Source organism: Diutina rugosa, assembly GCF_008704595.1.
Source record: "Diutina rugosa strain CBS 613 chromosome Unknown scaffold16_size293850, whole genome shotgun sequence".
NCBI classification, from domain to species: domain Eukaryota; kingdom Fungi; phylum Ascomycota; class Pichiomycetes; order Serinales; family Debaryomycetaceae; genus Diutina; species Diutina rugosa.
The window spans coordinates 221752-245861 of NW_022995069.1; the positions used below are offsets into that span (position 1 = coordinate 221752).

The 24110-nt window shown below is 47.2% G+C and overlaps 11 protein-coding genes across 11 annotated transcripts; 7 read left to right on the forward strand and 4 right to left on the reverse strand. All coding sequences in view use genetic code 12, as the record gives it.

Moving 5' to 3' along the window:
* Positions 1–8: 8 nt before the first annotated feature.
* DIURU_000471 (uncharacterized protein) lies at positions 9–1091 on the reverse strand (the record flags this gene model as incomplete). Its single annotated transcript, XM_034157613.1, has 1 exon — positions 9–1091. The coding sequence occupies one exon, from the start codon at positions 1089–1091 to the stop codon at positions 9–11; it is 1083 nt and encodes a 360-aa protein (XP_034014790.1).
* A 1658-nt stretch (positions 1092–2749) lies between these two features.
* Positions 2750–3289, forward strand: DIURU_000472 (CDP-diacylglycerol--inositol 3-phosphatidyltransferase; the record flags this gene model as incomplete). The annotated part of the gene is made up of 1 exon (XM_034157624.1): positions 2750–3289. One exon carries the CDS (start codon positions 2750–2752, stop codon positions 3287–3289), a length of 540 nt encoding a protein of 179 aa, XP_034014791.1.
* A 2172-nt stretch (positions 3290–5461) lies between these two features.
* DIURU_000473 (uncharacterized protein) lies at positions 5462–7489 on the forward strand (the record flags this gene model as incomplete). The annotated part of the gene is made up of 1 exon (XM_034157635.1): positions 5462–7489. One exon carries the CDS (start codon positions 5462–5464, stop codon positions 7487–7489), a length of 2028 nt encoding a protein of 675 aa, XP_034014792.1.
* Positions 7490–7901: 412 nt separating this feature from the next.
* Positions 7902–8468, reverse strand: DIURU_000474 (sterol transporter; the record flags this gene model as incomplete). Its single annotated transcript, XM_034157646.1, has 1 exon — positions 7902–8468. One exon carries the CDS (start codon positions 8466–8468, stop codon positions 7902–7904), a length of 567 nt encoding a protein of 188 aa, XP_034014793.1.
* Positions 8469–8977: 509 nt separating this feature from the next.
* Positions 8978–10747, reverse strand: GAP5 (Gap5p; the record flags this gene model as incomplete). The annotated part of the gene is made up of 1 exon (XM_034157657.1): positions 8978–10747. The coding sequence occupies one exon, from the start codon at positions 10745–10747 to the stop codon at positions 8978–8980; it is 1770 nt and encodes a 589-aa protein (XP_034014794.1).
* Positions 10748–11215: 468 nt separating this feature from the next.
* DIURU_000476 (uncharacterized protein) lies at positions 11216–11857 on the reverse strand (the record flags this gene model as incomplete). The annotated part of the gene is made up of 1 exon (XM_034157668.1): positions 11216–11857. The coding sequence occupies one exon, from the start codon at positions 11855–11857 to the stop codon at positions 11216–11218; it is 642 nt and encodes a 213-aa protein (XP_034014795.1).
* Positions 11858–12885: 1028 nt separating this feature from the next.
* On the forward strand, positions 12886–14379 carry DIURU_000477 (uncharacterized protein; the record flags this gene model as incomplete). Its single annotated transcript, XM_034157679.1, has 1 exon — positions 12886–14379. One exon carries the CDS (start codon positions 12886–12888, stop codon positions 14377–14379), a length of 1494 nt encoding a protein of 497 aa, XP_034014796.1.
* Positions 14380–15601: 1222 nt separating this feature from the next.
* On the forward strand, positions 15602–17827 carry DIURU_000478 (uncharacterized protein; the record flags this gene model as incomplete). Its single annotated transcript, XM_034157690.1, has 1 exon — positions 15602–17827. One exon carries the CDS (start codon positions 15602–15604, stop codon positions 17825–17827), a length of 2226 nt encoding a protein of 741 aa, XP_034014797.1.
* Positions 17828–18174: 347 nt separating this feature from the next.
* On the forward strand, positions 18175–19203 carry FGR15 (Fgr15p; the record flags this gene model as incomplete). Its single annotated transcript, XM_034157701.1, has 1 exon — positions 18175–19203. The coding sequence occupies one exon, from the start codon at positions 18175–18177 to the stop codon at positions 19201–19203; it is 1029 nt and encodes a 342-aa protein (XP_034014798.1).
* A 1396-nt stretch (positions 19204–20599) lies between these two features.
* DIURU_000480 (uncharacterized protein) lies at positions 20600–22120 on the forward strand (the record flags this gene model as incomplete). Its single annotated transcript, XM_034157713.1, has 1 exon — positions 20600–22120. The coding sequence occupies one exon, from the start codon at positions 20600–20602 to the stop codon at positions 22118–22120; it is 1521 nt and encodes a 506-aa protein (XP_034014799.1).
* A 497-nt stretch (positions 22121–22617) lies between these two features.
* DIURU_000481 (uncharacterized protein) lies at positions 22618–24039 on the forward strand (the record flags this gene model as incomplete). The annotated part of the gene is made up of 1 exon (XM_034157724.1): positions 22618–24039. The coding sequence occupies one exon, from the start codon at positions 22618–22620 to the stop codon at positions 24037–24039; it is 1422 nt and encodes a 473-aa protein (XP_034014800.1).
* Between the last annotated feature and the right edge of the window lie 71 nt (positions 24040–24110).

A 24110-nucleotide genomic window follows, 5' to 3' on the forward strand; every position in this document is an offset into this window, starting at 1 on the left:
GAGTTATATTAATTCACCCGGTCGAGTGCTGACTCGCCGGAAAGCACCAACTCGAGATTGGCTAGGGCTCGCTTGGCGGTAAAATTAAAATTGTCCGTGGTCAGGGCACCGACGTGAGGGGTAAGCACCACGTCGCTGCGGCCAAACAACTCGGGGGTCACCGTGGGCTCGTGCTCAAACACGTCGAGACCAGCGTAAAGTACCTTGCCTTGCTTTAATCCCTCAACCAACGCGTCCTCGTCAACAATAGGCCCGCGCCCGATGTTGATGAGGCGGAACGGTTTGTCCATCATCGCGATCAGATCGCGGTTAATTAAGTGTTTTGTCTCCGGGGTCAATGGCGCCGCAATCACTACTAGGTCAGCAAACGATGCCAGCAGCAACAGCAGGTGGTAGACAGCATTATAACCTAATTGCTGGTGCTCGTCTGCCGTAAGCGGAGTGCGTTTCACGTAGTGTATGTTCATGCCCAAATGAGCAAGACGAGAACCAATGGTCCGGCCGATATTGCCAAACCCGACAATCACGACGTCGTGGCCTCGCGGACTGAGCACGGGGCGATTATTCACCATCTCGCCAAAGGCGTATTTATTGACATCATTCACTCTCGGCTGGCCCCGAACACTATCGAACTGATTCAGCTGATCCAACCATTTCCGCAAAAAAACTGTGTGGTTAGTGTTGGCGCCGAGGTGGTTGGAAAATGTCGAAAATTGTCGGAAGGCATTTATGGTATTGTAGGTCACAAGATCCGCCACCGGCTCCGCGGCGCCGATACTGGGGACATTGGTCAACACCACCCCCTTCTCCGCTAACGCTTTACCGTCGTAACCATCGTAGCCCACCAGACATATCAGAATCACCTTAAGCAGTTTGGGAGCAGCCTCGATCAATTCACCCCGGAAACCCCCCACAGGTACAAACCCAAGCCACGCCCCGTATATCGCGTCAATGTCTTTCAAATCGTGAGCGAAATCATGGAGAAGTTTTTCCTTGGTGGTGATCTCATAATGGATGCATTGGTGGCGCTGGGAGAATTGCTGATACTCAAGGAGATCCTGGTTAAGATCACCAATGAAGAGGACCTTCATCGTCGCCAAGTCGTGCTAACACCGAAAAATTCCCTCGGCGACGGCCCGGCGGGAATTTTTCACGGGTGGAGGGGCAACATGGGCCTTGCAGAGAGCGGCCCCACACTAACATGGGCTTCGGAGTTAGCCTCGTGCCGTAGTCGCCAGCATATGCCCAGGCATGGAATACCCGATCGATACCTGCCCCACCATGCTGGAGGGAAAGGGGTTCCGTATGCATCCTTTGTAACGTCACCTCCTCGGTGTCTTTGCTTGCTGGCGGAGGCAATAATTATCGGGTAACTAAACTTCCACACCCACCTCCCAGGCTCCCAATCTTTGGCCATGTGGGCGTGCCGAGACATGATCAAACATGAGCTCATTGTTGAAAAAAACCTAACAGCTGTCATCGGTGGGCGCGAGGTGACAACATCATTTCTTATGACACCCCAAACAACGATATCTCCGACATCTGAACAGCTCCACTGACATTTGTTTGGTGATCCGGGGGAAAGTGAACAAGGAACGGGTGCATAATAACCACTACCGACGCGCGTAAGTGGTACGTAAATAGAAGGTTCTGTTGTGCTTACCTAACTGGTGACAGTACAACCCCGCCTCGCTTTTTTGAGCCCGTATTTTGTTTGTCAATTGCAACCTAGTACGATAGGTGTAGATGCAAATATTCACAGCAAAATTGCGAATATTGCTGGGGAACCAAAAAATAAAGCTAAAGGAAGATAGACTCTCATCACCAACACGAGTGGTAGGATTAAGTCGATCTCGTTCATTATGCCATATCTGTCTCGTTACTGACGAAATGTCAAAGAACTTATTGCAACGATTTTTAAAGAGAATCCAATACGAGAAAGCAAGGTTCACGTCACAAGTAGCACTATGGCACGGCCCCGTGGACGTTTCGACATCAAGGTAAGGTTTGCCTTAATATCTATCTTCGATGAACAAAAAAAGCTGTTCATCCTGAGCCGATCATGATGAGGTCTCATTTCATAACATCGACACACTTTTGCATTCATGACTAGATGTCATCTGATCGATTGAAGAATTTCTTCTACCGACGTATGCAGCAATAATCTCATTCAACGTTCTACTGACGACGCTTTTCCAAGAATTAACTCCCCAAAGAGGAAGCCGCGAAAGAAGCGAGTTTCCTTGCGTCTTCCCCAGAAATCGATTTGACTACGTCGTTTACGCTCACTACATAAGTCATTTTCCCCAAATCAGGCCCCTGATCATAATATATCGAGCCATAGTTTTAACTCAAACTCCGATGTGATTGCATCATATTCATTTCCGACGACTCAAATTTTCAGCACTTAAATTGTCTCTTGTTGCAAAACTCAAGTTATTGATTTAACCACTAGCGTTCGGTTCTCTCCAGAATACACTGGTTTTCGTACACTAATCAGACAATCTTGATGGGTTATCATTTGAGACAATATTACTAAGCGTTGCCGTATCAGTGTTTGCGCCCCCGTGACGTTGCAATTAGTCGCACTCACATCGAACCAACCAACCTCTTCGCACCGAACCGCGGCAGTAACGGATCAACAGTGAGCATCATGGTTTCCACGATCACCACTCACGATATATTCTGTTACATCCCCAATATTATCGGGTACGTGCGCGTGGCTACGGCCATCGTGTCATTTTTCACCATGAAAGAGCATCCTTACTACACGCTGGTGTTGTACGGAGTCCTGTCGATTTTGGACGCCTTCGACGGATACGCTGCCCGTAAGTTCAACCAGGGCACCCGGTTTGGCGCCGTTCTCGATATGGTCACCGACCGGTGCGCTACCCTGTCGCTTATCGTGTTTTTGGCGGTATTGTATCCTCAATACTACGTGGCGTGGCAAGTGTTGGTGTCGCTTGACTTAGCGTCGCATTACGTCCACATGTACTCGCTGTTGGCGCTGGGACTGACTTCTCATAAGAACGTCGACGGTCAGCTGAAGTTATTACAATTATACTACACCAACCGCACGGTGTTGTTCATCGTTTGCGCTTTCAACGAGCTTTTTTACTTCGGCTTGTACTTGCATTATTTTAACTTCGCTATCTTTGGCACCGGGATGACGGTCGTCCTGACACCGTTTTGGATCTTCAAACAAGTCGCCAACGTTATACAGTTGAAAAACGCATCCGTTACCTTAGCCGAGCTCGATGCTAAGGATCGCAATAAACAGCAGAACTAGGCGACTAATGCATACGTGGATCGAAGCATGTTGTACGATGTTGACTGTACGCCAGCTCTTTTGTGATAAAAATTCAGCCTCGCACATATTTCATGTGTTAAAGGGCTGCGACAAGGGGTTTGGATAAAGGTGTAATAATAAAACTGAAACGCTTTAAATTCTTTATGATCATACTAGGCGTTATTCACGTTGTACAACTTGGATACACAAAACTTTGATGGTTTCAAAATAAGACTCGAGGAGTTGAAAAAAGAAACTCCGGTACGGGGAATCGAACCCCGGTCGCGGCATGGAGAGTGCTGAGTGATAACCACTACACTATACCGGATTTACGAAAAATTTATGTTGTATGATTGAGGAAAGTTTAAGCCAGAGTGGAACATTGCCGGCAATTTCACGCAGGGCACTAGATTGGACACTGAATGTGGATCAGAAGACTCACTTGAATGTGAAAAAGCACTTTGAATCGGTTTCTGCACTTTCTGAAGTGAAGTTATATTAGACAAAAGCTACCCGCATCAAGTTGAGGAATGAGGTTCAAACGCTAGTGCTGACGATGAAACCAACAGTGCTTGCCTCATTGTAGATACAGTTTCTAGACACATTAGTGAACGAACCTGGCAGATTTCTTACCAACCCCAACTAGTGTCACTAGATTATACGACTAGTAGCGCGAGATAGACTATGATGGATGCATACGAAAATAGAGTTTGGTTGTTCTGTGCGTAAATTTCAAATTAACAATACTCAATTTAGGCCTGAGCCATATTGGCGAATTCCATTCAAAGACAAACCCACCTGTGTTCAAGGAGCGATAGCGTATTCCTCACACTGCATGCATTAGTATCCCCGCGATCTGCTCACTGATAATTCTAGTTATCCATTTTTAGGCTTGTCGATACGCTTTGTGCAGGAGTAAGAGCATGGTACAATCCCCAAGATGGTGATATTTTCCCCCTCACATTGTATGAGATCTGGAGACCACTACTTTCACTTTGCTTAGTTGCTTTTGGTCTAGACCCTTGCGCCAGCATTGCCTAAATACGGCGGCTTTAGCAGCATGCAACCCCATCGAGATAGATCGTGTTTGCTTTTGAAGGGGCGATTTGGTCCAACACGGCCATGCCAATATCAGGTATAATCGCGAGGTTACGCCGTAGCCCATCCTGAGCACGTTTGCCATCGATTATACTACTTAGTGCAACCATTTTAATAAAATAGGGGGGCAATAGCAAATTACTCAGCTGACAAAACAGGTTCCTTGCTCACAGTTTTCTTGAAATTCTAGAGATTTCATCTCAGTTGCCCCAATCCGATAACTTCCCCCCACTTCCTCGAAGTCATCGTAGTAAGGGTGGGACAGGATGGCACTCCCGCTGCGTGGAACAGGACACGCTTGGCGCGCGTGCCCGTAGCTGCCGAAACCGGGCCGCCACCAGGCAATGAGTGACCACAGTAAACCTTACTAATAACATTGCATGAGCGTAACACCTTTGATTCCGCTTGTCTCCGTCTAGTCATTGCTGCCATCTTGGCGACAAAGCGATCCATATCTTCCTTTCCTCCGCATTATGGAAGTGTCGTCACTGCACTGACCTATCTCAGGCTCCATGTTACTTCCCTGCATTTGTACTTCCCCACTCACGCATGGTGCATGACCCAAACGTGACCTCATACATGGCTGACAAGCAAAGTACCCCCGGCAGTGGCGGCAAAGTCTCACGAACAACACCGTGTTTACCAGTGTTTTACCGATACCTGGCGAAAGATAACCGTTAATTTACCTTCCGACCACCCCTATAATTCTAATTACATCTTTATCGCTTCGTCGTAGCTCAAAGTTCCGCCTTTGTATACTCACGCATTTTGTTTTTCAAGCATACCTCACCACTTGACCTTGCCTTTATATAACCCGATTAAAGCAACCACAGAAAAAAACCCTTAACGAGGTGACCCGTGAACCTGTCAATACTGGTGCCCATGTCTGCGGCACAAGAACGACTGGACCAATCCAATGGGGTGGTCCCTACCTATACACAAAACTCCCTTCGACGTGATCTGACCCTGGTGCCCTCCCGCCCCCGTGGAGACTCAATATATCTCCCGCCACCCATTCCCTACGAACAACTGGCACCGCTGCGGTCTAACCTGATTTTCAGCCTGCTCATAAACATGCCCCCGCTGAATCAAGGCTCGGTCCTGCAACCAGGTGGCCAGGCTGGCGATAAGCGCCAACGGCTGTCCAACGGGTTCTCCGAACAAGTACTGGCGGAAGAAATTGACCTGATCATCAACAAGGATTTGTTCGGCAAACTGCTGATGGATATATTACTGTGGGATCCAATGGCGCCAGGACTGATACTGGGACCTGGAGGGAGCTCCCAATTTCAGGCCATGCCCCAATCAGGATCCTTTTCAGATATGTTACAATCCATGATCTCGCTGGGACTGATAGACTTCACCGGAATGTCGCAGGAACAGCGGAGAGACCTGATCCTCAAAATGTTGAACGACCCCGCTCAACGAACCAGGTTCCTGATTAGCGTGGGAAACCAAGGTCAAACTCGGCTCAAGGAAGACATTTTTGGCCTGCTGTCGCAACACTCATCTAATCTGGCTTCAGGATTAGGTGCTAACCTCTCACCCGATGGTCGGCGTGATGGCGATAAGGATCGTTTATCTCCTACCCTGCTGATGCTGCTGAATCCTCGTCGGGAAGAACCGCAGCTGCCACGCACGCTGCCTCAATACTCGAATCAACCTCCTCCGTCGCTGGCTTTTACTGCCCCTCTCCCTCCACCGCAAAGAGGTGGTCAACAAAACCAGCAGATTTCTTCCGGGATTCCTCAACAGTCTTCTGGGCAAATGCCGGTCTCTTACCCGCAATACCAAGGTTTTGCCAACGTCCCGGGTGCCAACAACGCCAACGATATTATGTATCGTCAAAATCTGTTTTCGGGACTTCAGGGCCAGCAACAATATGGCATGTATGCACCTCAGCAAGCGCAGTATTTGTCGAAACCGTCAGGCCAAGGTCAAGCCACGGCGTCGTCGCCTGAGCAACAATCTCCTGATCTCAATGGTGCCAACGTTATGAACCTCACCGCTGCACAAGCCAAGCAACTTGTGCCTGCCCAACAATATGTGAAACTGGAGGACGGAAGACCGCTTTTGGGAGCGACAAAGATCGATCAATTAATGTTGGTGATTCAGGCGAGAGAAAAAGGTATAACGAAGCCTATTGAACAAGCCCCCGACGGTCTGATCTTAGGCGCCCCTAATTACTCGCTTCTGAACCTGAAGAGTGAACTTGATAGGGACGTCTTACCTCGTCCTGTGTCGTTAGTTGGTGGGGTCGATAAACCCAAATCCATGGAAGACGAGCATGACACTAAGCGTCGCAAAAAGGGAAAACAACAACAATGCCCGTATTGCTTCAAGTACTTTACTCAGCTGACTCATTTGGAAGTTCACATTCGACTGCACATCGGCTACAAGCCATTCAAATGTGACTACTGCAACAAAAAGTTTACTCAGGGAGGGAACTTGCGCACGCATTTGAGGTTGCACACGGGTGAAAAGCCATTTACTTGCGATACTTGCAACCGACTGTTCAGCCGTAAGGGCAATTTAGCTGCTCACAAATTGACCCATGAGAACCTCAAGCCATTTTCGTGTAAACTTGACGGTTGCGATAAGCTGTTTACACAATTGGGGAACTTGAAGCTGCATCAAAACAGATTCCACTTGGCCACGCTCAATGAATTGACGCACAAGTTAGCGGAAATGAATGGCGAACAACTTGCGAATCTACCCGAGGCAGAAAAAGAGATGTTGGACTACTTTAAGAAGTTGTACAAGAACAGCAATAAGGGGATTCGTGGTCGTGGTAAACAAACGAAAATTATCACTAGCGCTGAATCGCCAACCCAACAGCAGATGCCTCAATTAGCGGCTGGCTCGCTGCCCCCAGGGCACCCTCAGTATAACCTCGATTCCAAGCCACTTATGGCACCAGTTGTCGGTGCACCAGTGGCACTTCCACGTCAACAAAATTATCAACAGCTCCCCAATCTGATGAATTTTAAAATGTCTCCTGGATCCCAAGCACCTGGCAACAATGCTCCCGGTTCGGGTGCGATGGATTGGGGATACAGGGACCAACAAATTAGTGGTGGTGCCAACTATAAGCGGATTTGAATCGCCGCATATATGCATTACGAATGATTTCAATTTTTCAAACCTTCACAGGAAGGCAGGTTTTTTACTATTGGTTTTAATAAGGATAAACTAGAGTCCACCTACATGATTTATGATTCCTTTCACGACTTTATGACTAACGATACCCAAACTCTAGTTTATGGATGAATAAAATACATTTTTGTCTAAGGATGTCTTGTATAACAAGTGTACGAATATTTTTGAGACCCTGTAGTTTACAAAACGAAAAGCCATCGCGCCACCCAAATTCAGTTTAAACATCTTGACTAACTTGTGGATCAAAACACTATATTGTGGCAATACTTACATTTTTGTTTCGTAGGAAATCTTACATTAAAGTAATCAAAATCATCTAAAAGCTTGCATCGCAACGGCTTTAATAGAATTGAATTTATTGTTGCTGTTGAATCACAAACTCGATTTCTTCAGCTTCTTCACGCTCAGCATCGTAAGCTCCGTACTGAGGGAACTCGACTTCAGCAGTCAAGCAAGTAATAAATTCGTCGTCCTTAGTGTACGCCCGCGCCACCACTAAATACTTCCCAGGAGGGACTTCATTGGGAATGGCAACTTCTTTAGTCAATGTTTGCGACCCCTTTTTGATGGGACATTCCAAGTCAACCTTGGTAGATTCCTTGCACAAATCGAAGGTGTCAGATACCAATTTAATGAAGCCGTAGCGAACATCGACATCGACATAGGCACCATCAACGATATCCTTAGCCAAGGTTCCCTCAGCGGTGATAGTCAAGTTCTGACCGCGTTCAGGAGGGTTAGGGGAGATAACCACTCGCTTAAGATCCAACAATTGCTTATCCTTCACATCACACTGGACAATTGGCGAATCGCCCGGAATAGGCCGACGATCAGGAGTCCCAGGAAGAGCATCCTGGTGGTACCCCGGTACGACCGCAAGGCACGAAGTGAGCAAAAGGGCGAATGAATAGTATGAAACCATCGAGATGTGGGCACTGCTGAGATGTAAATTAGAATTCAGATCACAGACGGTGGCGGTTGCTGGTGGGAGCCGCGCCAAGCAACAATGTGACGACGTGCGGCAGAGGGGTACAGGGGAAAGATAAAGAGAAAGCAAAATAAAGACGGCTAACGCAAGCAAAAGGAACTATCCTCGAGCTTACTGCACACGATAACACTTATTAAAATCTGAATTATTGGAAGATTTCGTGTCCGTCGGTGTAGTATAGTGCAAAAGACGGGTTACCGTTATCAGTAAATCAAGGCTCAAAATAGGGGGTGTGCCCGAGGCGGAGAATGACTGAATGCGACCACAGTCAGTGATATTTAATTGCGTAGTAGCCCCGCCACCTGACGGTAATATTCCAACAATTGATGCTGAAGGTAAGAGTTCTTGTTGTGTGGTGAAGAACCGCCCCTTAAATGCGTGATAACATAATAGCAAATTTTAACTTTTTATCTATTGATGAATTTATAAATCGACGCGTGAATTTAGCACCACACGTGCCAAAGTCTAATGTAGAACGGCTTTTCCGCCAATACTCGTTTCTCTTCGGCAATCTCTGCCTTCATGGCCTCAATGTCGGTTTCACGACGACCGGTATCAACATCGATCTCCTTAGCGGGGATGAAAAGAATCCAATTGCGTTTCCAAACTTTGTGTCCAAGATAGCAGACAAGTAAAATTACCAACCCGAGATCGGATTTGAAGAAACCTTCAGCAGAAGGCGACTCGCCAATAGGGAACAAAGAGATCCAAAATTGGGCCACCACTACCAAAAATAAAATGACAGTACCCACCACAGACCCGATGATACCTGTGGGAGCGACGAATGCGAGCTCCAGAGTGTCACGTCCTTGAACGTACAAAGCTCTCCGGAACCGGAGGTGAGCGATACAGATCGACATCCAGGTGAAGATTGACGACAATGCCGAGATGGACATAAGCCAGTCAAACACCGTGGACTGATCTCTCAGGGCTGCAACAAACGCAATGAGCCCAAACAAGTTAGTGATCATGATCGCCACTAACGGTCTTCCGGCTCGATCGACGTAACCAATGATTTTGGGACATAAACCTTGTTCAGCCAAGGAAGTCAACGTCCGCGACGTGGCATACACACACGACGACCCTACCGAAAGAGCCAGAATCAACACCACCGCGTTCATCACCGAGGGAAGCCCGCCAATGCCAGCGTTGTGGATGGCAATAACGAATGGCGACGCATCCACACCGTCGGCTTCTAAACGCTCATCATTCCAAGGCACGATAAACGTGATAAGAAGAAGCGACGCCATGTAAAACAAAAGAATACGCCAGAACACCTGTTTGATTGCTTTAGGAAGAGCCACACGAGGATTCTGAGCTTCGGCAGCGGTCAACCCGACAAGTTCAGTACCACCAAACGAGAAGGCGGCGGTGATAAACACCAGGGCTTGACCTTTAAACCCGTTGGAAAAGGCACCCGGGTCATGCCAATATCTGTCACCATAATGAACATGGTTGGGACCACCACCAGCGGCGATGACAATGGAACAAAGGATGAAACCAATAACCGCGATCACTTTCAACCCCGACACCCAAAACTCAACTTCCCCATAAGCTCTAACTCCGAACATATTAATCAGAATTACCACCACGTAGAAGATGGCCACCCAGGCGTCGGGGTTAATGTCCTGATTCCAGTAGTTGATCGTCATTGAAGCAGCAACAAGTTCTAATGGCAAAAGTGTCAAGAACTGAGCCACGTAGTTCCAAGCCACGGCAAACCCCACACTGGGGTCAATGAAACGACTGGCGTACAAATTGAACGAACCCGACACAGGGAACGTCACTGATAACTCACCCATGGCACACATCACCGAATAAATGGCGATGGAAATGACAAACCAACCAATGATGATAGCGGCGGGACCACCACTAGCAAGAGCCCCCCCGGTCCCGATGAAAAGACCCAGCCCAATCGACAGCGCGATGGCAATCATTTGCAAGTGACGGTTTTTAAGCTTCCGCTTCAACGGCGATTTGGCAGTGTTGATGTTGATCTTTTGCAAGTCGGTGAGCTCCTCCATCTCTTCATCTTGGAGCTTTTCAGCTAGTTCATCCTTCTCCTCGATGGCCGGTTTGAAGGAGTCGACGATATGGTGCCACCTCAGGGTGCGTTGTGGAGAGGCCCCGTAGTCCTCCAGAGGCGAGTCGGTGGTATCACTGTAAACCCGGTCGCCCTGGGATTTCTCCCACGGGCCTTTGTCTATGCTCATGACGGATTCCCCACAAAGTGGATTGTTGCCCCAAATTATAAAACTTTCGTACCGCGCTATGCATCGAGGCGGTTACCGGATGCGAGTGACTCAGGGCGATGAGAGGGTCGCAGCAGTAATTATTGAAGTAACGGCTGCGGTATTTGATCAGTGTAGCATCAAAATATAATGATATGGCCTTGATATGGTAATTATAGAGCGTATTACTGGCTTTCAGCTCGTTGTTATTTCCGTCTCGTCCTACCCTTGCGATGCGATTGTCCTGCACAACGTCAATTTTCTACGGCGCTTGCCAAAAAGAAGTACGGCGTTACCTCCGCTAATCGCGCAGCCAATCGGTGTCATTGTAAGTCTCACTATCGTCGTGCGAGGGGGAGATACGAAAAAAAGCAACGAGAAAGTCGATACTAATACTGTTGCCAAGCGTAAGCAGCTGTCAACAACGCTCATTGTGTTACATTTCTATAATTACAAAATATAAGCTGCTGCTGCCGCCGCCGCTGCTACGACGCCGAAGGACATTTTCTCGGCAGAGTTCGAGGGCTTGCTCGACACCGACGCCAGAGGCGACGCCAGCGACAGCGAGTGGCTGTCCTCATCCTTAGCGGTGATGTTGGCACACGTAAGCCGGTTGTTCAAGTGGTCGTGGATCACCACCGATAACCCACCAAAGTAGGCCTTGTCCAGACTGTTCAACGAGATGTATTCATCGGCGTATTCGATCTTCTGCGTGCCCAGGGTCAAGTTACCGTGGCGACCGGCCAAGTCACCCACCTCCAGGTCCGCAGGGTCGGTGAACTTAGCAGTACCGTTGTAAGGGTTCAAGTGAGCCTTGGTCCCAGTACAGTTCCCATCAGAGGGCACGGGGCTTTGGTGGATGTGGTAGGGGAACGGGCCGCCCTCCTCAGGCAAGTTTTCAAGGTCGACATCGACGATGACAGTACCATTCTTGGCAGCCTTGAATGAAATAGTCCCCTGAATATCGACGTTGGCTTTGGGCTTAAACACGGCTTGCAATGCCGCCCCTTGCGCCGAATCGGTGGCCACAGGATCTTTCGCCACAATAGTCAGGGCAACGGCGAGGACAGGCAATACCAGGAAGAGCTTCATTGAGTAAATTTTGATACCATTTAAAGGGATTAACTTGCTCACTATATATGCCCGACGCCACCAGGGGAAGAGATAAGAAGTAGCCATTTACGACCATTGCCGGCAGATACACAGTAGCGTACACTGCATGATACTTCTTCCTCTTACTCCTCCGAGTCACCTGAATAACGACGACACGCGAAAGGGGCAAGGTAAGTGACACAGAAGCTCGAACGATATACGAATTTTGGTTATCTTGATGGCTGAGTCTGGAATTGATTTCTCGTTCCGTTGTTGGTGAAGAATTGGTCTGAATCGATGTGGCGAGACTCGTTCAGCCCCCTATTGTTTTGCCGTTAAAGTTTCGTCCTATTGTTTTGCCGTTAAGGTTTCGTCCTATTGTTTTGTCCTGCAGTACGCATATCAAGGTTCATGCCAAATTCGGGGCGACGATGGCAGAATCAGGATGTTTGGCTAAGCCGTTCGGAAGATCGCCTTAACTCATCGCCACTCACACAGATGACGTACCCAGGGGATCGTCGGGATTTAATTGGTCCTTGGCGCTGACCCGATTTTTCATCACGATTGTATTGTCTAGATCATCTTGCATTTCGCGTTATTGATGGAATTGATAATTATTTACAGCCAATCGCTTCGATGCCACATACGTCCGACATCGTCTTAGTCATAGCATAACCAACCACATCTCTTTTACACTACAGATTCCTGTGGATGTGATTGCGTTAATTCTCTACAGCCGCGACATTCACAAAATTACACGTGGCGGCCAGTGTAACAATAACCTTTGTTACTAGTTTACAAACATTGGCCATCGCGTAATATCTCACTGGAGAAACACTTGGCTTGGCCTAGTTATCCTAAAGTTCAGCTACTAGCCATGTATGACCTTCCCCAGACACTGGATATGCGGGCCTCGTGTCGAGTTGTTTCTGTCGGTCACTTTGACAAATGATGTTTCCTGCACATAACCGAAAGTGCTCATGCCAGCAATGCGAGCGCGTGAAGCACGAGTCAGCGTCATCCACGTCATGTACATACCACTTCTTGGGAGAGTATCCATACTTGAATGGCCGGTTATCATCCTTTCCTTCTTTTTGGCATGGGCAGAGTATGCCCTTCTGGTTATAACTCAGTGTCTTCCTCAGTCCGTGATAGATGCGTGTACAAGCATAACAAAGTGGGTGTTTGACAAATTTGAAAGAAACCCCAAATGCCCTGCCGGAGTGGACCAAGCTCGTTATCGTACCCGGGGTAGAATCGGTTCTGCTAAAAACATCCAGGAGATGGCGCAAGTGCACGGGTTCGAAGTTGAAAGTCATGTTCTTAAGACTAAAGATGGATACTTGCTTACAGCTCACCGTATACGCCCGCGAGGCCCTCCTAATGGCAAGGTGGTTTACTTACACCACGGGCTCCTTATGTGCTCTGAAGTGTGGGTGACTATGGTCGACAAGTACCGCAATTTGCCTTATCTTTTGGCCGACCTTGGTTTCGATGTGTGGTTGGGAAACAACCGTGGTAACAAGTACTCGCTCAAGCACGTCACAAAACCCCAGAATTCAATTAGTTTCTGGAACTTTTGCATGGATGAATTCGCTCTTTTCGACATCCCTGATACCATTGACTACATCTTGTACGTCACCCAAAAACCTCACTTGACATACATTGGGTTCTCGCAAGGTACCTCGCAAGCCTTCGCCGCGATGTCGGTTCATCCCAAGCTCAACAAGCAGATCGACCAATTCATCGGCATTTCTCCTGCCACAACCCCTAATGGGTTGCAGTCACGTTTCCTCGATGCGTTTGTGAAGCTGACTCCTCAAGCCATGTTCCTCATGTTTGGCCGCAGGGTACTTATGCCGCTGGTGTATTTCTGGGAAAAGGTTTGCTATCCCAAGTTGTTTGTGACGATGATTGACCTCTCTAACCGGCTTTTATTCAACTGGAAGTCTGAAAACATCCTGAAGTATCAAAAGTGGGCTAGTTACATGCATTTATACCTGACTACGTCCGTGAAACTCGTAGTGCATTGGTTCCAAATTATGAAAGCACGCCGCTTCCAAATGTTCAGCGATGTTCTGTTGCTGATGTTCCAAGAAACCACACCCACTTTCTACAACTTCAAGCTCATTAAGGTGCCGATCCACATTATTTACGGTGATAGTGATTCATTAGTGGATATAGATGTGATGAAGAACCAACTCCCCCGTGAATCAACCGTTGTGGATCGGGTTCCCGGCCACGAGCACCTTGATAACTTGTGGAGTGATGATGTTTATGAGACTGTATTCAAGCACGCTTTACGCAGTCTTGGCGTGCTCACGCATGTCTCCGACGCCTTAGTATATGGCCAAGTCCCACTCATTGAAGAAATTGTCGACACATCTCTGGAGACGACAGTCATCGACCTGTTGAGCTTCCGTCGGTCATCCCCCGTTGCATCCCCTCGTCGTGAACGCCGCAAGGCTAGTGTCAGCCTGGTGACAGGCGAGCACTCATTCAGCCGCAATCTGATGATTTGATTTCTTTTAACGTAGGCATACCTTGAATATTGAATACGATAATTTGCTTAAAACAATACTCGTGTGCTGTGTCATCGCACGTCGGCAAGCTGACCAGGGCTCATAATTTTGCCATAGACACCGCCGGTAATTCCGCGGCAAGATCAGTTAGCCGACAGATCTCAAAATGGAACCTGGTAGAATAGAACAATTTTCTTTTCAGGGTCTTTTAGAATACTGCTACAATGAAATGAACATCGTCATGGAGTGGCTGGATTTTGTGGTCTAACCTTCGTAATCCGAACACCTCACGCACCGAGCAAGCCAAATTCCATAGGGGGAAAAAATATCGAGGAGTCACACGGGTTTCATTTCCATTGGGGGCACACAATATCCTTACTGGTGACTGGTCCATTTCAGGGGCGCTTCGAGAGATGGCACATGTATGCCTTCTGGATCACATCGACACACCGCTTGCGGGTGAATTTTTGCTATTGTGTTGCCACTAGCTGCAGTACCAATCTCGTTAGTGACACCCGAGGTACCTACAGGGCGGGGGGCTGAAAATGTGACAAATACACTTCGTCACTATTCCAACAGAGATAATGTCAAGGGTTTAGGCATATTACTTTCGAAAATTAGGGTTGTGGGCATCCCTAGCATTTCGTGGATGTGATTATATGAATGTCCTGCATACTTTAACAGGCTTAAATTTTTCTCTTACTCCTTGCATCGATTAAAGCATCCCCCAATGGGGCGACCTCAGACAATAGCAACTTGTGCAACGAACTGATATATACTAATTCAATTCATACCTAACAGCTTCATTCTCATTCTAGTGACTTCTCTAACCCCAACAACAGCGTCTTCTTTTCGGTAATTGTACCTATGGCCCGCTTGACAGTCGCAGCCTGCACACCTCGCCATCACCAAACGCCTCGTCATTCATCGACAAAAACAACGTCGACAGTGGCCCTCAACACTTGTCTACGACTCCATAATGATCGTCAGATTCCACTTTCAATAGCATAGAATATTTACGCTAACATTAGTTTCTACTATGCCGTTCCACATCGTAGGTTCTGGGCGAGGGTAAAGTCTGCTGCCCACCGCCGTCATCGCTGCAGGCTGCACCTATGCGCTGGTGCAGTGCGGCCAGTTTTTTTGTCGAGTCAGTTTGCGTCAAACCCATCTTTGCATCCGTGTGATTCTCCTTGACCCGCTAGCGGACCTGGCGCCCAGTATGTCGATAGCTGTCGGTCAAACCACCGTCAGCGAAGCACTGGCTGCCTACACGATGGATTCATCGTTGAACCTCCTCGAGCCCCAGGCATTGGTCGAACGGGCCCGAGTGCAGGTCGATGCCAAAGACCCGGTGGTGGTCCAGCTTCTCAAACTACGGTCAGGCATGCTGGCCTCCTCCGACAGAGAAGTGTCGCCTCATTTAGGGATGGAAACATCCCTCAACGCCTACTCAGCTAAAGTCACCGAGCTCCTCAAAAAAGTGATCGATGACGTAAATGACGTCGACGCCCGTGAGCGTCTCGTTCTGTTGACGACCATCGTACCTCGGCGAGCTTCCAGCGTCTCTAAGCTGATATATCCCAATGAAACCCTAAGCATTGTCATCATCGAAAACTTTGCTTTAATTAACAGCATTACCGCCAAGTTTGATCCTGACACCATGGAGTTCGCTGCCCACATGGTACGATTCCTTGTACGTTTAGTGTACAACTTGCGATGCTGGGAGATATACCACTTGTTGCTGATTGTTCCAGGACTTGAGGAATTTTTAACGCTCATCGGATTCGAAATTATTCTGGCTCCATTTGGCCCGCTTGTACGCCCTCCCGAACTTTATCTTGAAAGAAACATGCAAGAAGGACTCCAATATCCATATCCTTATCCATTCTACAACTTCCTGTTCCACGAACGTGATGGCAAAACTGCCCGCGATCGAAAAGTCAAACGCATCAAAATTGACCCTTACCCGGATATCACCCTTGTGCCTGAACCCGTGGCTCCAGTTTCACTGCTGGATGATGATAATCTGGCTGATGAGTCATACAAGTCACCTCAGAAGGTAATCACAGGAAGACGTCCAGGACGTCCTCGGAAAGTTCAGCCACGGCCTCTGGCATTCGGTTCTTTCGTTGCTGCTCCACCTCCTGAAGCTGGCGGACCCCCGCGGCGTAAGAAGCGTGGTCGCAAGTCTAAAGCTGAACTTGAGCAAATCGCTCGTGAAGCTCGCGCAGCTATGGAACGGGGCGACCGAACTGTCGAGCCTGTGGTCCATCGCCAATTGCGGGGATCGCAAGTGAATCGGCAGCCACCAGCCCAGAAGATGTTTATCATCAATCCTCATGGCGAGCCGGGGCAAATGGAAGTGTTTGGTGGTGGTGCTATTGAAGAAGTTGATGCGGCAATATTACTGTACGGATCCCTGGGTCTGGATGAAGAACCGGAGGAGAAGTACGGGGGTAACCCTCGGCCCCCTGCCGTCGTGCACCAATGTCATGCTCTTGATCCCACCAGTCAAATGATGTGTAACAAGGTGTTCATCGGTGCTACGGAGTTAATGCAACATCAGCTTCTGGTTCATGGTTTCAAGAGAAAGGTGTATTCGTGCCAATATTGCGCTGCTAGGGGGAAGGGTAAACTTTATACCAATATTGACTCTTTGGCACGACACCTAGGCCGACGCCACGGACTTGGAGACAAAGAAGCCAAGACAGCGGTGGACTTGGTCAAAGCCCAAGTGGATTCTGAAGAGACGACTCGCCCCGTGCCACCTGAAGCCTCAACTAGCTCATTGGAAGCTGAGCCTGATATCTCAAACTCAGTACAGCCTCAACAACTGTCGGCGGTTCCTACGATTTCACAAATGCCACAAAATATAGAAGCATTGCCGCCAATGTCACAGTTTGGACCTACGCAATTCCAAACCAATTTTTCGCAACAACTTCAAGACAAACCCGAGGGTACTGCTCGACTGCCTCAACAACATTATCGCAACCCCAATCTTCTCCAACGCAATAGAATTGTTGAGATTGTTGAACTTCCCGCCATTCAAGACGAACAGCAATCTTCTGCTTACTTGGGTTCTCACCCCCAGATACCCCCCACCAATAAAATGCAAAATGTTGGTCTCCAGTCCCACGGACTGCCCCAACAACAAACCGCGCCACACCTTTCTCCACCAGCTGGTCAGTACATGCCTCTTCGTGACATGTCAGGGCGGCCAGCTCAGTTCATTCCGATGGCGACACTGCCGCAATACGCACAAATGCAACCATACGCAATGATGCCGGGTCGTCCTGGTATGATGATGGGCCCGCCACCCATGCAGCAGTACATGTGTTTACCCCCGATCCATGTGCCCTACGCGATGGCAATGCCCATGATGTCCATGACTGGAGCTCTTCAACGCCCAGGTCCACCATCTGACCCGCAAGAACCTAAGAAATAGTAACGACGTAACGATATAGACGTAATGATATAAACGGCTGCAAGTATCATCAGATTTAAGGACTTTAATAATTCTTACTTTGCTGATTCAATCACGACTATCTTTTAGCGATGGCTGCAAATATTTCCTGCATAGTATTCAACCATGTGACTGGCCACACACGACTTTTTTATGCGATCTAGTCCACACAGACTAGGCAGCCACTACCTTCAGTGTTACGATAAGGTGTTGACTTTTGACTTCTTCAGTTGACTATACAGGAGATCTTGGCCACATACCCGTTTTCCTTACCCTACTGGCACTTACTTCAAGATCGTGACGAAGATCTAGGTGGTTGCAAAAATCTCATGTCGTTGGACCTCAACACCAAAATACGAATCCTTTGTGAAGCGAGCCCGGAAACAATCGACGAATATGTTGGTCATATTTCACACTTGGTAGATTTGCTCAGTGGTGAAAGTTTGTCAGTAAGTGCTACTGTCGACGTCACTAATAAATTCAAGGAGTTAGCAGCAGCATATCCCAAGTTCATCTCCAAAAACCCGTTGAAGCGTCAAGGTTGGAGAATTGTTGATGCTAACTTTGACAAACTTGTAAGATTTATAAGTGAAACCACTGATTTGTCCACTGCTGTTATCGCAATGCGCCTATTAACTCAAGTAGTCATGCTGCTCAACTACTGGGAGGTTTATAACTTGCTAACATGGAAACCAGCACTCTACGAGTTCATGAAAATGATTGATTTTGACTTTACGGAGTGCTACAACGAATTCATGGTGTCATACCACAATGAGAAATGGGGACCTCCTGTAGACCTACGAACTTTGGGGGCAGGTGGAGGCCGCGACAAATTTAGACGTCGCAGAACAAAGATTAACGATGATATACCGGCTAAAGTGATCAAGAAAATGTCCACTGGGACAGTTTCAACCAAGCTGCTGAATTACGATCCTGATGTCATTCACGAGTGCCAATTGCCACTGGCCGACTATCCTGAAAAGCTTTGCTTACGTCGATTTTCACGAAAATACGAGCTTATTAGACACCAGGAAACGGTGCATTCCAAGAAGAAAAAACTATTCAAGTGCTTTGTATGTGTGAGGCAAAACCCAGCGGTGGGCCCACGCATATTCACTCGCCATGATACATTGGCCAAACACATTCGAGTGAATCATAAGATTTCCGGTAAAGAAGCCAAAGCTGAAGTTGCCTATTCTAAAAAGCACGCAGAGGTCGTGGATGACAATGATCTTTTACTTCACGCAGGGCGACGAAAGACCAAGGCGGATTTTGAAATTCCTGCTCAGCTAGGGAAAAAAGACTCTGCTGACCAAGGTGAATACGCTGGAGAACTTTTGTATGGTGAAGAACCATAGTTTAGCCTAATACATATCCCGAACCTGACACCTGTAAGCTTCCAATAAATATAAAGAAAGATCAAAAAAATGCCTTCAGCCAGATTCGAACTGACGATCTCCTCATTACTAGTGAGGTGCCTTACCACTTGGCCATAAAGGCAATTTTTCCGAAATTATGTCTAACTGTATACCGATAATGGCAGAGAAATTGAGGCAATTCAAATTTTGAATTCTAGCGCATAATAAGATTTTTAATGACACGGTTGTACCGAAAACCGAATGAATAATACAAGACATTGCTTTTATATGCTTTAGAGCGTTTAGATGAGCTCAAAGATGCCAATGAAAAATGCAACAGAAACTAAACATACGTTATTGGAAGGTATTCCCAGTGTAACTCCCTAATTCGCAATATTTGGACGCTCCTAGTGTGATAGATAGCCACATACATGCAAAATCTCTACAAAATTTCTCAAATAACACGACTCTCTTAGTTGGCTCTTAGCTTCTAGACAGAAGACGATTAGAGGTTCTGGTTCAACAACAGCCCTGTCTGATTGGAGGAGACAAAGGTTACACATCATACATCGGCGAAACGAAAGCTGAGATAAAAATGGTTTATGATGGCTCAATCCTCTTTTCTTTCGAACTGATACAAACGAGTGGCGTTTCCTGAGTTCATGATAAAGATAGCTGGTGCACTAATGCGATCCGAAAAGGGTCAACAAGGTTCATACCCTTGTGGTTTGGGTGGGCGGCAATCAATTTGCTGAATACTTTCTACTCTCAAATTTCATTACTCAATTCCACTACGCACGGATCTGAGACAATTTTTTAATGGATCGAGTTGCAACCCTATAAATCGTGTCACTGAATTCATTCATGAAAAGGTGGTTGATTCTTTCGTCAAGTCAAGAAATTGTTCATGAATGCCTTGAATGAATAAATTGATGCAATATAAAATTAGATTACGCGGCGATTTCCGTAGAATGTCATTCGCGCACCACCCTCGAGGCGAGCCGTCGGAGTCACGACTAGCGAAAATTTCTTGTGAAGTCCACAGTACGAACGTAATAGGTTCAATCAGCCTCAAAGGGTTGCTAACAATTGATGTAGGGACATTGTTCGGTTTCAGTTCTCTTTGAAACATCTTTTTTAGTATATTACATGAACTCTTAGAGCTGATGTTGATTTCGAGAACGTGCATCAACGGTAAGCGTGAGTTTACTCTTTCGGCTCGAAAATTCAATTCGCAGTCGAAGCCGCGCTCGATGGGGCCCGGCGGAGGTTCCGTCGGCTGCCCGGTGAGGGGCTATCTTGCATAAGTCAGTGCTGCAAACGGCATCTACGAGAGAGAAGCCGCATCAAGATAAATGCTGTGGGCATCGCAGAGGCCTTACCATTCTGATTCGCCATGATCGATCCCCCGCCAAAGATTATCGGCCTGTTCCTTCGGGAAGTCATGTTATTATTGTTGACGGTGATGGCCCAGTTCCTTTGTCAAGGTGGTATCACCATGTCGCTTACCCCAATGAATCTTATTATGGAACTGTTCCATTCCGTGGAGGAGACCGCCAAGGTGTGGTTCATGGGCTCATTCGCTCTCACTGTGGGAACTTTCATCCTCATTTCCGGTCGACTCGGTGACATCTACGGACTCAAGTTGATTCTTTTAATCGGATGGGCTTGGGTCTTTGTGTGGTCTCTTATAACAGGCTGCAGCGTGTATGTGGACAGCGTGATCTTCTTCATCATATGTAGAGCTTTCCAAGGTATCGGATTTGCTCTCGTCATGCCTTGTGCCTTGGGGATTTTAGGTACAGTATATGACGGCCATAGCCGAAAGAATTTGGCCTTTGGGCTTATGGGCGCCGGTGGCCCCACCGGCGCTACTATTGGTGCGCTCATGGCTGCAGTTGTCTCTCAATTGGCATGGTGGCCATGGAGCTATTGGTTACTTGCCATTGTCGCCTTCGGCATATGCATTTTACTGTACTTCTTTGTGCCGAATGTGAATGAATTACAGCGCCGTGGAGGTCACACTAAACCTAGATTCGACTGGATCGGTCTGACACTTGGTGTCTCGGGGCTTATTCTTTTCAACTTTGTTTGGAACCAAGGTCCCGTTGTGGGCTGGGGAACAGCATACATCATTGTTTTGTTACCCATAAGTGTGGCCTTCATTATAGCATTCTTCATTGCTGAGCTTAAGTTCGTCAAGTCCCCATTGCTTCCAAAGACGATCTTCAACCGGCGTATCGGACTTGTACTTTTGTGTATGGGTCTTGGGTGGGGGTCATTCGGTGTGTGGCAGTTCTACTATTGGAACTATATTCTTAACCTTCGGCAATATACCCCCATTAATGCTGGACTTCTGTATCTTCCATTCTTTGTGCTTGGTACAATTGCCCTGCTTACTGTATCTTACATTATTAAGTTGACCAAGCCGCTGTATCTCATCATGTTTTCGATGCTTGCATTCATGCTGGGAGGAATAATGTTGGTATGTACCCCGGTTCATCAATCGTTCTGGCAGATGACGTTTGGCATGCAATTCATTCTCTGTTGGGCAATGGACTTGTCATTCCCTGCTGCCGCTATCATCTTGCTGAACTATTTACCCTTACATCACCAAGGTATGGCTGGTTCACTTTTACTGACAGTGGTCAACTATCTGGTGTCCTTATTCTTGGCTATGTCTCTGACAGTGGAGATACAGACCATGAAACACACGCACGATGTTTTGAAATCGTACAAGGGAGCACTTTATTTCAGCATTGGTGTTGCTGCGTTGGGCGTGATGTTCGCTGCAGTATTCATCTTTGTCCAGCGACATGACGATGTCGGGGCAGATTTTACCCCACAAGTTTCCAATACAAGTGATGAAAAGGAGAGCGTGAGCCAAGAAACAACTCGAATGGTTGCAAAAGTGTAACTTTCACACACTTGCCCAATACCAAAACACGTTCAAAGTAAATATCTATTCTAGATTAATAGCATTTAATGGCATAACATTGGCTTATAGATATTGTACTTTTCTGGTCACGTTGTTAACGAACTGAGATGAAGGATTAATCATACCATATACACCACCTGGTTATCAAGTTTAGATTGTCGATGACCAAGTGATTCGAATGAGGCATCTAGTAGCAAGAGACGATGTCCACTGACGCTTATTAATAGATTAGTGCACCTGCCACCAAATGTCAACGGCACAAAGTTTAAAATATACTGGAAACTCACTAGAGATGAAAGAATATTGCGGTGTCATTGACTCTGTTTTAACTTAGGGATTCTCTCATCGTTCCCCGCGTAGTGTCGCACTTTCTCATAAATCGTAGCGCGTAAAAAGCAGGTCCTACACTCGCTTACAGTTCAAACACATAGGTTGAGAGAACCTACTAGCGTTGGATCCGTCTGTCTGTGTCAACAATGACCTCTCCTGTGATGGACACACCAGCGCCTAGAGAAGCTCTGACTTCTGCCCCTGCTTCTGATGCCACCACTGACATACCCACCCCCATTAAGAAAGAGCCGGGTACCATGGCTGTCAACGGTGACATCGTAGCGACGGAGACTTCGGCAACTCCCCTGATCCCCCCAGCATCTACCACCATCCCAGCACTGACAACTCCGGCTCCCAACTCAAACGGAACCGCTGTGGACACTTTGGACAAGAAGTCACAATCTTCCAAAAAACAGGACAAGAACAAGACTACAAAACGGCTAGAACTTGAGAAGCTTATGCGTGAGTTTCAATCCAAGTTGGGACCTAACTGGGAAAAGTATCATGAGGCGCTTCTGTATTTTCTTATTGGTAAGCTCAGCCGGCCCGAGCTTGTTTCCATAATACTGCCCCTCTTGCGCAATGATAACTTGGTTCATTATCACAACAAGCTTTTACTTACCCAATTGGCTAACTCCACCAAGGAATTTGCTCCTCAGGATTATGTCGCCGGGGCAGACGACTTTGCTTTTTTCTGGAATAAAAAGGCAGCAAAGCTGACGAAGGTTAAGCTGCTGCAGTACGAGAAATTCAAACAAAATATCATGGGATTGCCAATCAAGGAGCGGTTGCGGATTAAGAGCATCACCAAGGACAGCGGTAAGCAAGGTAAACTCAACCAAGGAATTACTTTGACTCGGCATAGTCTTCTCCCAAAAATCCCAATGATTCAAGATAAAGAACAACAACAGCTACATGTCAATTCTTTGGTGCAGTGGCAACAGGATGTTGTCAATGGTATCAACACGCCAATCTGTACCGATACCTATGAACTTCCTGATTACGAAACACTTTCAAAGAGGGTGCTTATGACAATGCGCGAATATGGACTTACAGGTGGTGTGCTGGCTTCCGTTTTAGAGGTACTTCTATTGGGTCTTGAGCTGTATCTCAAGAGTATAATGGAGAAGGCTATTGATACTGCGAAGTACAGAGAAAACAAGTACAGCAATAATGATTATTTACCATCCACACTGATCCTTGACGAAGACGTTCTCAGCAGCCCCGCGAAGAGGCGGAGGGTTGAGGAGCCTATACGTCAACTGACCAAAGATACCACTTTAGGCATTGAGGACATATATGAGACCCTAGAAATGTTTCCTCACTTGATCGAACCATGCGGACCAAAATATCGTATCAGTGGAGTTATGCTTGAAAACGATGATGCCAGTGCCAATACTTTAGACTACCAATTGCCACCCAAGCTGGATGCAGCACTTCTATTGGACAAGGATATTGAAAAAGAGAATGATAAAGACAAGCCCCCAGCTCCTCCCAAACCCGACGCCCATATCGGAAACACAGATGACTTGAAATGGATGCTACATGATTTGATCACAACGATGTAAATGTTTAATATGGCCGAGTAAATGAAACGGATTGAGGTTGTTTGATGTTCCAGTAATATTTGTAGGATACC